The sequence below is a fragment of the Olea europaea genome, chromosome 20, assembly GCF_002742605.1.
Source record: "Olea europaea var. sylvestris chromosome 20, O_europaea_v1, whole genome shotgun sequence".
Taxonomy (NCBI): Eukaryota; Viridiplantae; Streptophyta; class Magnoliopsida; order Lamiales; family Oleaceae; genus Olea; species Olea europaea.
Genome location: NC_036256.1, coordinates 17,095,033 through 17,109,664, shown reverse-complemented (window position 1 = coordinate 17,109,664; position 14,632 = coordinate 17,095,033). Strand labels below are relative to the sequence as shown.

Here is a 14,632-nt window from a genome sequence, read left to right as displayed (position 1 = left end):
GAAAAACGACATCAGATTTAAGCCAAGTGCGAATACCTCTTTCGCGAAGTGGCCCCAGCGGCAAAGAATTTAGAAACGGAGGGCTCTGAGTACAAGGGAACAGCTGATCGACCGTCGCTTGTTCGATGGCCTCGGCATTGTTGAATAAAGGACCTAAATAGAACTCATTAAGTTTGACATTGGCCGGTGCAAGAAAGTTCGGAGTTATATATGGCCGAGTAAGGAGTTTTTGAAAGTTTTCGAAACTGAAGGAGTCACCAGACTGGGATTGTGAAGTAGCCATTAGGGACGAAATAGAGTTTTTCAGAGTTACGTAGCAGAGAAGCAAGGAGATGAACAGTAATATTGCGAGAGAGGCGCGAAAAAATGAGGCGTGATTTAGTGGTGCAATGAAATAGCGTATTTGGGGGTTATAAGAGTTTGCAAACGTTGCACCTTTTCAGGCTATGGAAGAAAACAATGATTGAAATTCTTGAGAATTTCAAATGTTGCTGGGAAACACAAAGTGAATATGGCAAAAATTAATAATTGGTATTAATTCTGCCACATTGGTGGGTAATTGTTGACACACAAAAAGTTCAGCTCAAGTCGAATAGCCCAAGGGATGAAACCCAATTGGAAGATCCCCAAAATCAAATAGCCCAAAAGAACGACCCAATCAAGCAATGCAGGATAAATGCCCAAATAGGGAAGCCCATGAATGCGGTAATACCATCGCCCAAGGTTGCAAGTCGCCCAAGATTTGAGCGAATGAATTGCCATGCAGTCGCCCAGAGCTGTGACCCTGCTCTCGTCCAAACATTCGAGTCGCCCAGCATCTTAGCAAATATAAGATGTTATGGTTACCCAAAAGTGCAGTTAATAAAGCAGTTATTGGGTAGTCCTATCACGTTCCACGATTCAAGGAATTCAATTGAAAAAGGTTGAACGACAAAAGTAATGGCAGCAGTTAGAGAAGGCAGTTTCATGACAAGTTGGCCACTACAAGGAAAGTGGGCAGTTATAGAGCGATCAAGCAGTTTTTAAGTAGTTGATCACGAAGAGATCATCTAGGGAGTATAAAAGGAAGAAAAGACAAAGAGCAAAGGACCCCCGAATCAAACACTCTCAAACAGAGAATATGTAACTTTAAATTTCTTAGTTTAGATTTAAACACTTCTTTTTCAGTAACTCGTGTGTTTGCGCCCCCTGGAGGTATTCTGTTTTCATTTTCCAATTGTAAAATCATCGTCAATAAAAACACCCCTTTTTGGGACTTTGTCTCAAGAGGTTTGTCCCTTACACAATCGTTTGATCCCTTTGTTAGCGACTAACCCGCGCGAAACAGGAACTTATATCTTTATCTTCAAAGATTGTTACGAACAATAATAAAGGAATTTTTCACATAGTAAAGAAGGCTTTATGTGTAAAAATTAGAGTAGAATGACGTTTTCTATTGTGCAAAAATTCTTTATAGAGAGGGATTTATTTGGCACATCTCATCCCAGCCCACTTGTGGTTGGGCCGGGAAAGACCGAATGGTTTCAGCTTTGACTCATTTCAAATGATTGGGATGTATGTTTACTCACGGATTTTCATCAAATACCTTTATCAATTAAACAATCTTGGCAAGGACGCTGTCATGTATGTCTTTCTGCAATGTCCATGTAAAGTGTGAGGTTAAAGCTCCTTGGACAACCGTCCATCTCTATCTAAACGAATAAATCTTTTTGCAATGTCCATGTAAAGTATGAGGTTAAAGCCCCTTGGACAACCGTCCATCTCTATCTAAACGAATAAATCTTCCAGCGGTCTCTCTCCCACCCAAAACCCTTCTTTATAGCGTCAGCACACAGGAAGGAGCTTTTGGCAGTGAGTCAAAAGTGTTAGTGAGATCTCCTATCTAAGACTATTTCCACTCTTCTCTGAGTCCCTTCAACATTCAACAGTGCTTAGATAGCGCTAACAGCGAGATATCCCATCTAGGGGGTTGTCATTCAAGAATAGCTCAAAGTGTGCACACTATTATTTATCACAAGTTAACATGCTAAATTAAAATTTTAAACAATATTAGATTTTAATGACAAAAATAATAATGTATTGCGTTCAAATTTTGGAAAAGAAACATTTACATTGTTGTTTTCATCAATGATTTTTTAATTACAAAAATAAAATGAATGAAGTATTGAATGAACTTGAAGTGTACAATAAGGGGTAATCTTTAGGGTTAGCAACGGTTCGGTTATAGGTTGGTTCGGCCAAAATCATAACCGCACCATCAATTTTTTTTACCATACTATAACCACACCATAACCACGTAAATCGGTTCGTATTTCGGTCGATTCGGTTAATAACCACGAAAATAAATTAATTTTTATAGGTTCATTCGTCAAGTTGATATAAAATAATTTATGAAAAAAATCAATGAAAACAAAAACACAATATTCCAAATGAAAATGCAAACATTATCTCAATTTTCAATTACAAAATACAAATTTAACAAACAATATTATAAATATAACAATACTAAAATTTTTCTTTATTCTTAATTATTGTGCATCGAAGTTATTTGACTCATTCTTCTCTACAAGTCTTACTAGCATAGATCAACATTCAAAGTTGATTCCTATATAGTAAATACGAAATGTAAGTAGAGAATATAATGATACTATCTATTTCAGAATGGTTTTAACTAAGATTTAAATAAAAAAAATGTACCTCTTCATCAGCTTCCTTCTCACTAAACGTTGCACAAGCTATAGAGTATGATGAAGGAGTAGAATTTTTTATACACAATAGAAAAAATTAACAATAAAAGAAAGTGTATAAATATCAAATATAAAACAATAAATCATACCATGAATATTAGTCTAAAGTCAATCACAATCACACATGAAAGCTTCTAAAGTTTTCGGGTGAAGCCTAATTCTATATGGACTCACAAATCTACCACTTGTACTAAACACTGACTCGGATGCCACAGTGGATACTGGAATGGCTAATAAATCTCTTGCAACCTTCTGTAAAGTCGAATATTTTATTGAATTTGCTTTCCACTATGTCAATAAATCAAAACCATCAATCCTTGACAATACTTGCACGTTTAGAAAAATATCGAACTCTGTTTTTACATGATCAGCATTAATAAAATGGCTAACAGATGTAACAAATTTTCGGAGGTGACGACAATTTGGATCGTGGAAGCAGTGGAGCCGTGCGTGAGTTTGTGGTCTGTAGAAAGTAGAGTTTCATTTATACACTGTCATACTAATGCTATTATTATGGGCTAATGGTAAGAGGGCTGGCCAACTGAGTCAGGTAGATGTAATGGGGGGATTTTGTTTTGGTCTAGATAGAAAAGCAGTGTAAAGTCCAATAATCAATTCAATTGTGTGTGTGTGTGTATTTTTTTTTTTTTTTAGCGGGTAATTAGTTCGGTTTCAGTTTGATGGCGTAAATACCATACCCGCACTACCACGAATCGGTTCATTAAAATCAAAATCATATCTGCTCTATTGCACTATTGATTCAATTTTTTTCGCTCCATTCGATTCGATTAATCGCAATTTTCGATTTTGACAATTCAAATTGCCATACCTAGTAATCTTTACTACTAACACTTAGTTGACCATTATTCGCTTGTGCTCATTTGTTCAAGTGTTGGGATCATAAGCTCCAATGACTATGCAATGTCATTTATTAGAATTAATGAAATGGTCAAAGTCGTAAAAAGTCTGTCCATGTGGTCAAGCAAGAGGGTATTTCATACTTCAAATTGTTACACGATCTTGTAACTTAAACCCTCAAGTTGACCCATCAATCGTTTTCGTCTAGGAATATGGAGCCGCTATAATATTATTATTTTACATTCAATATTAATAGATTTTAATATCAGTTTCTCAGAAACTACAATATAATTAAGCACTATAAGAATCCTATGTTTCTTTGAGTTCCCTCGTCTTTTCCAGCTTCACATCTTTTATTTGAAATCAAAACTTTAGGGGGTGTTTGGTTTGCCGTTCCAGTCGTTTTCTGTTTTTAGTTTTCGAAAATGTCCAAAACGCGTTTAGTCACTCATTTCTGAAAATGTATTTCTGAAAACAAAGAAAAATTTATAACTGAAAACTCAAAACATTTTTTTTTTCCGTTTTGAGTGTTTTCAATTAAAAAACTCAAAACGCGAAAAACGCTTAAAACACGCCTTTCCCCCCCTTTTTTAGGGATGCTCAACAATATTTTTAAAATAATAAATTCATCAAATTTAAAATATATATTATCTGGTAATATATCAGTATAAAATTATTATATTTCACTAAATAATCAAATTAATTGAATAAATGTCATAAAACAATTTCTAAAAATTTTAAACTAAAAACATTTTCTAGTTTTCTGTTTTGAGAAACTATTTTTCAAAATTACAAACCAAACACGTTTTTTATAATTCGAAAATAGCCCCTCAAAATAGAAAACGTTTTCTGTTTTCAAAAATAAAAGCAGAAAACGGAAACGCAAACCAAACACACCCTTAAATTCCCTCCGTAGCTGGTATTGCCCATAACTATTCGAGACTCAAAACTCGCAGCTTCTGACTCAACGGTGTTCTAATCGATTGAACTAAAAACTTCGGTTCCCACTTTATTTAAACAAATGGGTTTAAACATTAGTCAAGTCAAGCCGAGCTTATTACGAAAAACGAGTACGCGATCCTAGTGAATGAGTTATATTACGAAAAACAATTGAGGTGTACGTTAATGAACCTCCGAGGTAAGTTTGGCTTCGGCCCATTTAAAATTTTTCTTTATAAAACATTTTTTGTGAGATATTTACTTTTACATATTAAGCAAAGTCTAAAAATTTTTTTAGTCAACTTCTAACTCTGCCCCTGCATTAACTACTATATATTAATTACAGTTAATAGTTGCAATGTTGTTATTGGTTTTAACTATGTTTTAGATGTAAACTTGGATTTATTTATGATGACTGCCACTTTGTTGGGCACACGTCACTTGGTTACGATACAATTATGGAACTGGTGAGCACAACTTATGCAAATGAACATGCATAGAAATTAAATTACTAAATGGAAATAATCTTACTTATAATTATGTGACTTCAACGAATTCACATTATGTACTTGAGACAATTTTACTCATTTAAATTTTCAAGATAATAACTTTTATGTAATTGTCTTTTAGGATAAAAATGAATTTTCATTCAAGTGCAAGTAGAAAAACAGTTACCCGAGAAGTAACAAATATAACGTCTCTCTTTATCTTCAAAGTTTTGTATCAGTAATGACACTTGAGAATTTTTACATAACAAAGAGGGATTAATTTGTGAAAATTGGAGTGGAATGAAATTTTCTACTGTGGTAAAAATGTTTTATATATTGGATAGGATTAATCATTTATCGAAACATCATAGCTCTACTTGAAGTCTTTGAATATTTTGTACTTTCTAATCCCAGCCCTCACTCGGGGTTGGATCGAGAAGGGTTAAATGGGAAAGTTTTAACACAATTGAGGTGTATGTGAAATCGGAGACGATAGCACCAATTCGTTTTAAAAAAGTTATAACTTTTCTTAAGTAATGCTATTTAGTCCCACTGGTATTACCGTCTCAATCTATGTGGCGTGAATATGGTATTAATTGATAAGTAAAATTAAATGAATTATTTAATTCCACCGTTCATTTAACCAATCATTTAGTGATACCTGAATTGGGATTGCAAATCCAGTGAGATTATATAGCATTATTCATTTTTCTTACATATTAAGTCCCCGTTTGATTCTCATTCTTATAAGAATGTGAATGAAAAATATAGCTATTATTGGAACCAATAAGAGAGAGGAAGTCAAATATAATTGTTTGGAGTGATGGATAACGATCATATTTATTATTTTTAGAGACAAAAAATGAGAAACAAACGAGAGTTAAGTGCTTATTTGATACAGATTTTAAGCAAATTAAAATCAATTTATTATCGTTATTTCACTATTTCAATTGTCATCTTTAAATTCTTCTCTAATAGATAGAATTCACTTTATTTCTAACAATCAAAAAATCAATTATCAAAATCTCTATCAAACAAACACTAACTCAACTTTAAAAAAATATCCATAGTCACGTTCTCAGTCATTCAATGCATTAACTACTATTGGTGCTTAAGTCAACGATGGCGTTTAAGTCAACAATGGAAGCACCCATTTGCAAATATATTAAACATTTAATTATATTTTAGATGTAAACTTGGATTTAATTATAATGATTGCCACTTTGTTAGGCACTTGTCACGTGGTAACGATACAATTATTTGCGGAGCTAGTGAGCACAGGATCCTCCCTCCCATTTTTATAAAAACAAAGACAGCTGGTTTTTCTTGGAAGAGATAAATTATCATAAACAAAAAGCTGTCATTTGAAAATTTGTCTGGTAATTAATGATGTAACAAAAAATTTGGGAATATGATGCGGTGTCCACTCTTGTCAGGGGATTTACTTTAAATAAATTATATTCTATACGATGTGTGTCCTTTTTTATGTAAAAGATGAACATCGTGATGTACATGTAACATAATTCATTCCATTAAATTCCTGTTTAATTCCTATTAAATTTAATTATATTATATTTTATTTTTATTTTTCTTATTTTCAATCACACAATCTTTTATAAAATAATATTACACATAAATTAAATTTTTTTTTAATCACTCATTTTTTAAAAAAAAATACTATTCCTCAAATTCCATTTTCAGGGTAATGGGAGTCGAACAGGGCCAAGTGGAGTGATTGAGTAAGGTGAGCTTTATAAGTAACTTCGTGTTATTGCAATTTTGCGTTATAATACGTTGCACTTGAGCGCGTGCACACAAACACCCTACCCTTTTCCTCTCCGTATTCCTCTTCATCCCTTCTCTGCACTCAATTCCACCACGCACCCTACCTCACAGAGCCACCACTCGTTAAGGTCGCTGCAATTTTGTGTTATTATCTCTCAATCAGATCCTTTGAAGAAATCAAAGATGGCTTATGCTGCTGTATTATCTCTTAAACAGAATCTGAAGCAGATATCAAATCCTCTTCTAGACCAACATCAAACTCCTCTTCAGGACCAACAAATTAAATCTCTCCATGAAAAGTTGAGTTTCTTACTAGATTTTTTGGATGATTCCTGGCAGAGGAGGAGCGAGGAACTACGATGTTTGGAAAGGGAAATTCGAGATGCAGCCTACAAAGCTGAAGATATGGTCGAATCACATATATCTAAGAATTTTGGTGAGGAAGGCTTTCAAGAAAGACAAATGAGAGACCAAACTTTTTGTGTAAACTTTGAGATAGTAGCAGATGAAATTGATTCCATTATGACGAAGGCTGCTAAGCTTACGGAATTGTGGGGCGCAACAGATCTGCATCAGAGCCAGAGGACTTCTTTGCCAACTGGACCATCAAGACTTCCTTCAATCGGCAAGAATGATATGGTCGGGTTTCGTAACGATATGATGCAATTAATGGATCGACTTACTGGATATCCACCTGCTCTCCAAATCATCCAAGTCACTGGCATGGCAGGTATTGGCAAGACCACACTTGCTAGAAATGTTTACAATGATCCATTTGTTGCATATCATTTTCCTATTCGTGCCTGGGTATCAATTTCTCAAGACTATCGTGAGCGAGAAGTCTTGCTGAGTCTTCTGGATTCCATGAAACTACTCAGTGCTGAGATGCATCAACAGAGCAGTACTGAAGGATTAAAAGAGTATCTACATGAAAGTTTAGAAGGTAGGAGGTTTCTTGTTGTGGTGGATGACTTTTGGAACCCCGAGGATTGGAATTTTTTGAGAATGATATTTCCAGACGACAAGACTGGAAGCCGGATCATGTTGACAACACGCCTGTCGAGTGTGGTTGACGCCCGCTACCAGAGCTTTCCCTATCATATGCAGTTTCTAGATGAGACTGACAGTTGGAATCTACTTCGTCGGGAGGTGTTTGGGGACGATTCTTGCCCTCCTGAGCTGGTGGAAACTGGAAAGGAGATTTCAACGAATTGCAAAGGACTTCCACTTGCCCTTGTCGTGATTGGCGGCCACCTTTCCAACGCCAACAGGACAAAGGATCACTGGGAGTACGTTGCAGAAAATGTCAAGTCAGTTGTAAATGCAGCAGATGAAAAATGCTCAGAAATACTTTCTTTAAGTTATGATTACTTGCCTCATTATCTCAAAGCATGTTTTCTCTATATGGGAGTTTTTCCAGAAGATGAAATTCGTGTCTCCAAACTCATCAAGTTATGGGCTGCAGAGGGATTTCTAAAACCAGTCAGAGGTAAAACTTTGGAAGAAGTGGCAGAGGAATATTTGGGAGATCTAATTTCCAGAAATCTTATTTTGATTAGTGAGAAGAGTTCTACTGGAAAGATAAAAACCTGTAGCATCCATGATATGGTAAGGGACCTATGCTTAAGAAAAGCTCAGGAGGAAAGGTTTTGTCATGTCACAAATAATGTTTTTGCTGAAGGCATTAAGTATTCACGTCGTCTATGTATTCATCCATGGGGTACTTTTCACAAGGAGTGGTCAAACTCTGACAATTTAAATGTCAATCCGTCCATGGGATCCTTGGCACCAGTCCGTTCTATTTTATGTTCTGTTTTTGCTGGCGAGATTTATAAATCAAGTGACGGAAAACATTTTCCACTGCTCAGGGTGTTGGACCTTAAAGGAAAATTAGAATGGGATCTAATCGGGGAAATAAAACTAGTTCACTCAAGGTACCTCTCCTTCTCCTCATTTAAGAAAATTTCCATCCCTAAAACATTACCTGATTCTCTTCGGTTTCTACAGACCTTAATTGTAGACTGTAAAGAAGTACATCTACCAGAGGAAATATGGAGGATGCCACAGTTAAGGCATCTCCTGTTCGGTAGGTGTTATTTGCCATGCCCTGCTAGATCACCAATAGATGGGGAGAATTTAGTTCTAGGAAACCTTTTGACATTGTCGAAAGTGAGTAGTTCCAGCTGTACCAAGGAGGTCTTTGAAGGAGTTCCAAATCTAAACAAGTTAGGAATTTTGGTTGAAAAATTTCAAATGAGACCTTTTTTTCTAAGCAATCTAGTTAATCTTCCTCAACTTAAGACCCTGAAAATCAGAAGTGGAATTTACTCAGATGTTAGTGTCCTGATGAATTTGACTTTCCCACCAAATATCAAAAAGTTAACTTTAGAGGGTTGCCATATTCCTTGGGAATATATGACTATCGTCGGTTCAATGCCAAATCTTGAAGTGCTCAAACTGCAACATTATGCCTGTCATGGGCCGGAATGGGAGCCAACGGAAGGAGAATTTTGCAAACTAAAATTTCTGCTACTTCATGGAACAGATCTAGTGCAATGGAAAGCTGATGAGACTCACTTCCCAAGCCTTGAGCACCTAATTCTTAGGAGCTGCTTCAAACTAGAGGAGATCCCTTACAGTATTGGAGATGTACTAACGCTTCAAATCATTGACTTGGATGACGCTAGCCCTTCGGCTGTGATTTCGGCAAAGCAAATACAAGAAGAACAAATGAACTTGGGAAATGATAGCCTTCAAGTTTGTGTCCTTCATAAGTACCACTTGAAACGTCTAGAGGTAAAAACGATTCCTTCAGCCATACATACTACTGCTAATATCTGATTATTTCTCTATATCAAGAAAATTTACTGGCCTTCATAATGAAATTTTAGAAAGCATAATTTTTTCTCCCAATTTTTTTTTTTTTTTTAAACCACTCTAGATTCTATGATTTACTAATAAAGAAAATAAACATAAAATTTAAAAGGGCTTCTGGCTGGACCTCTAGTTAAAGGTACAAGAAAAATAAACTTATCTCGTCTAAGGGCAGATAATACAATATAAAAGCTAAAGAACTATACCTCTTGTGCCCTTGCCATTGTACATCGAGGGTGTCTCTCCTACTCATGGGTACTTTCATACTCGCTATGTAAAGGGGACTTTGTAAATTTATTATCATACCGAAGTTCGGAAAGTCCATATCTTTCTCATATTCTCCATAAATATATCCTAAAATTTCCCTAGCGTACTCCGTCGCCCTTGGATAGAAAGGTGATGCCTCCTCTTTGACCTCATAACTCAGCAACTGCCACCTTCAGCAAGCATGACTTGCACTGCTGCTTATATCTGATAATTTCACCACATTTATTTTAGTTACAGAAGCACCAAAAGAAGACGTGAGTCTTCTCTTGGAAACCGAATTTGAAAGATACAAGTGTTAATTGCATAATGAAATAGTTCTTGCAAGTAAGCAATTGTGTGGGCCAAATTTAATCGAGTAGAACTGGTTATAGAAACTGTTATATAACATTTATTATTAATTTCTTCCAATTGCAACAGCAAGAGAAAGCAAAGGCTCAAATTATGGCTAAAGTCTCGTCAAATGACGACACACTGCAACTCGAGGCCACAGCTCAGTTTTGCAGTCTTCTTTTTGGTAATCAATTTATTTACCTTTATTGAAGCCAATTAATTTGATGTTAATCTTGTTACTGTTTTTCTCTGATTCCATTCGCTTTCAATTAATTTATTTCCATAGACTCAATTCCACTATCGAAGGAATTAATATCCGGAGTTGTTCCTCGACTCGTCGAATTTCTTGCTAGAAATGATTACCCACAGCTCCAGGTTTAATTTGTGCCATTAATTGCTTCTTCTTGTTTATTTCATGTTTTTCAACTGCTAAATACATTGACTTATATATTTTTCTAGTGTAAGGCAGCAGAGGCTATAACAAGTATTTCTAATGGTTCATCTGATAACATCAACATCATGATTGATCATGGCGCAGTTCCCATTTTGGTGAGCCTTCTTAGTTCTCCTGAGGACATTCTTCGTGAACAGGTAGGTTTTATGTTGGGATTTTATCACAAATGTATAACATTAATTAAATAAATAATGAAGTATAGATTATCATTCCCATGAGAACCACTTGATTAAAATAATGAAAAATGGCACAAAATCTCTCTGAATCTAAAGTGGAGAAAGCCAGAGGAATGTAAATTTCTATTAAGTGATTAAAGCCTATCCTCCCCGACAAGAGTTGAAACATGGATGGCCTACACCTATGTGTTAAGCTGCAGATAAACTGTGCCTTTAAACTAGTGCCAAAAATGACATTGTTCCACTGCTGCTTTCACGTTGTCTTCAGCTGAGTAGAGGCAACCCCTTTTAGCAGTAAATGACATTACAGCACCGTGCTTCCTCTGTTATGGATTTGTTCATCTAACTTCTTACAAATTCATAAAGACTATTACGAGCTTTGAATTTTATTTCATGGCTGCTCTTGACTGTATGTCCAACTATTTAATATAGGCACTTCATTTGTTGGGAAATTTTGCCGGTGATTCAACAGAATCTCGTGATCTTATCCTTGGTTATGGAGTGTTAATGCCCTTATTGGCACAATTTAATGATAAAACAAAACTATCCATCATGAGAAAGGGTACGCGGACATTGTCAAACATTTGTGGGGGAAGGATATGGCCTCAGTTCAAGCAGGTTTGTCTTCTAATTGCTTTTCTGTTCGGTTTTGATGCATATCAATACTGCTGGACCTTTATATATTTAAACAACTTTTCTAAATATTACTGAGCAGGTGAAATCTGCCATCTGTCCTCTTGCTCATTTGATACATACAGACGATGAAGAAGTCCTTAATAGTGCATGCTGGGCACTACTCGGACTAAGTTATAGGAAAAAAGATATAATCCAAGCTGGTGTTTTCCCTCGCTTGGTTGAGCTTTTACTGTCAGTGAAAAAATCCTACATGATCTCTTCCTTGTTTTTTTGATTTGTAACTTTTGATTTTATTTATTGAACTTCATAGCTGTGCTTATTTGGCTTTGTGGTTCGCAGATATCCTTCACTGTTTGTTTTGATTCCTGCCATGTGCGTTGTTCATAATATTATTTCAGATGTAGATGATATCCAGATTCAGGTATCAGCTGACTCTTCTTCTTAACCTTAATTAGAAAACTTCTTTTTGAGCACGAGTTTGATGTTATGTGGTATATTCAACGTTCCACTGGTAGGCCATCAAATTTATACTCTATTGCACAAACCAACTCTTGTTTGCTTGTTTAATATAAAAGATGTATATAGCAGTTTTGATAATCGACATAGTCATCATGTATTGCATTTACTGTAGTGGCGAGTTAATTCTGTTGTTACCGTTGTCATCTTATGACCCTCTTAGTGGATCGCAGATGAGCATAATAATAGATTAACTTACTTTTAAGCAAGTTTTGTTCCGAAACACATTTTTTCTTGAACTTTTCATTGACGCCTAAGTAAAAAGTAAAAATTTATTTTGAGAGTTCGATGACTAATTCTCATGTATTAGAATTCTTTCAAGATAATTTTGGTTTTCATAACCATTTTTTGAGGACTCGTGATCGTTAAAATATATTATTGGTTTCTGAAATCATTTCTATTCCTGTTCAAGTTTGCTATTGCTCTTATTCTTTTTTGATTATCCTCTTGCGTGTGGCTACATTGAATTCATTTAACAGAAACATATTTGTGGTTCTAAAGTTGTATGAGGGTGTATCTTGGTATGCCATTGTGACATACTATAACAATTCCCCTTGACTAGGAAAATACTTTAACTAATGGAAATTTAAAGAGACAATCTAATTCTTTAATGACCCCTTTTTTACTCAGCTCATGTTTGATAAAAATTAAAATTCAGATTTTAATTTAAGTGAAAATCAACATTAATTTTAACAACATATTCCATCAACTTTTATTAAAACTAACTAAAAATCTGATTTTAATACCCATCAAACAGGGGCTCAGCATCATCCTGAGAAATCAACCCTTGTACTCTTTGACCACTTTCCAAGAAGAACACTAATAAGAACTTCAATGCTAACACTGTAATTAAGGATGTAAAGCTGTATTATCTTTTTTACAAACTTGCTTTTGTTGAGTGATTTCCAGGTTATCATTGATAAAGGGGCTCTTCCTTGATCATCCTGAGAAATCAACCCTTGTACTCTTTGACCACTTTCCAAGAAGAACCCTAACAAGAACTTCAATGCTAACACAGTAATTAAGGATGTGAAGCTGTATTGTCTTTTTTACAAACTTGCTTTTGTTGTGTGATTTCCAGGTTATCGTTGATAAAGGGGCTCTTCCTTGCCTGCTTAATTTGTTGACACAAAATTACGAGAACATGATCAAGAAGGCCACTTGTTGGATCATTACACAGGTCATTCAACGGACTAAGGATAATATTCAGGTTTGCAACAATTTTTCTTTTTATTGTATTGAACACCGAGGCTACATATTTTTCACTTGCCATCTTTCACAAATTTTATCTCGTAGTACTTCAGTTTCACCGAATTTGACAATTGTACTTCTGTTTCTGATTGCTAAGTTGAAGTTTTCCCTTTATCTTTTAAAATGATGGATGTTGAGGATATGCCATCTTAATACACAGGCTGTGATTGAGGCTGGTATTATTTCGTCTCTTGTCCAACTGCTTCAAAATGCTGAATTTGAGTTACAGGATGTGGTTGCTTGGGCTATTTTTAATGCCACGGTGGAGGGAACTAGTGAGCAAATCAAGTAAATTCTTCACAGCTATTGTCGTGTTCTCGTTGCTTATTTTATATTTAGATTCAGTATTAATGCAATATCTTGGTGGTAGGTTCTTGGTGGATGAGGGCTGTATAAAACCATTGTGCGATCTTCTAGTTTGTCCCAATGAAGCGAATATCATCAAATACTGCTTGGGAGGCCTTGAGAACATTCTGAAGGTTGGAGAAGCTGAGAAAAACCAAGGCAACACCGAAGATATGAATGTCTTTGCTCAGATGATTGACGATGATGGGGGTCTTCAGAGGATTAAGAACCTCCAGAGTTATGACAACAGTGAAATATGCGAAATTGCCGTGAAACTACTTGAAACATATTGGCATCAAGAGGATGATAATGATGAGAACTGACGACGACGATGACTGAGGATGAGGATGAGGATGAAGAGGATGAGGATGAGGATGAGGATCATAATGATGAGGATAATGACGACGACGAGGAGGAGGAGGAGGAGGAGGATGATAATGATAAAGACTTTGATTCAAAACCAAACACCCTATCATGACTTTCAGCTGCCTTTTGGCGAAGTTCCACAATCTGGGCTTGTTTATTATACAGTAGTTTATCATTTCCTTTGTTTTCTACTAAAATATTTAGGAAAACGCATGGTTGGTACAAACTAATGGATTAGAGCAGACAACATAAATGATAAGATTTTGAACCTTTTTGTTCCATTCTAGTCAACCATCAGGGGCATGGTCTTCAAGTGAGCCATCAAGGAGAAACGTGCAAGCTGAAATACGGAAATATATAACAATTTATTATTATTATTATTATATTTTTTTGGGATGAGTTTGGAATTAGTAAAAAGGAACTCTAAAATGAAAAAATCATATCTAACAAAGTACCAATCTGCTAAGTGGCCTGTATAAGAAAGTAATGGACCAACAACTTCTTTAAATCTCTTCATCTGGTCACGTTTTATGATTTTTAATATCTAGCTCTTTATAATTTCTAAAAGATGTGTCTTGGCTATCGAGAAGTTATGGCCAT

General features: G+C 35.4%; 1 protein-coding gene across 2 annotated transcripts; it reads left to right on the top strand.

The window, feature by feature from the left end:
- Nucleotides 1–6,814: 6,814 nt before the first annotated feature.
- Nucleotides 6,815–14,313, top strand: LOC111369869 (disease resistance RPP8-like protein 3). 2 transcript variants are annotated; one of them, XM_022991575.1, is made up of 10 exons: nucleotides 6,815–9,613; nucleotides 10,376–10,472; nucleotides 10,575–10,663; nucleotides 10,748–10,879; nucleotides 11,351–11,536; nucleotides 11,634–11,785; nucleotides 11,894–11,975; nucleotides 13,152–13,280; nucleotides 13,482–13,609; nucleotides 13,692–14,313. In XM_022991575.1, exons 1-10 carry the CDS (start codon nucleotides 7,001–7,003, stop codon nucleotides 13,987–13,989), a joined length of 3,906 nt encoding a protein of 1,301 aa, XP_022847343.1. In that variant the 5' UTR covers nucleotides 6,815–7,000; the 3' UTR covers nucleotides 13,990–14,313. The 2 variants fall into 2 exon arrangements, with proteins under 2 accessions (XP_022847343.1, XP_022847344.1); XM_022991576.1 differs by lacking the exons at nucleotides 13,152–13,280; nucleotides 13,482–13,609; nucleotides 13,692–14,313 and adding an exon at nucleotides 12,980–13,145.
- The last annotated feature ends 319 nt before the right edge of the window (nucleotides 14,314–14,632 follow it).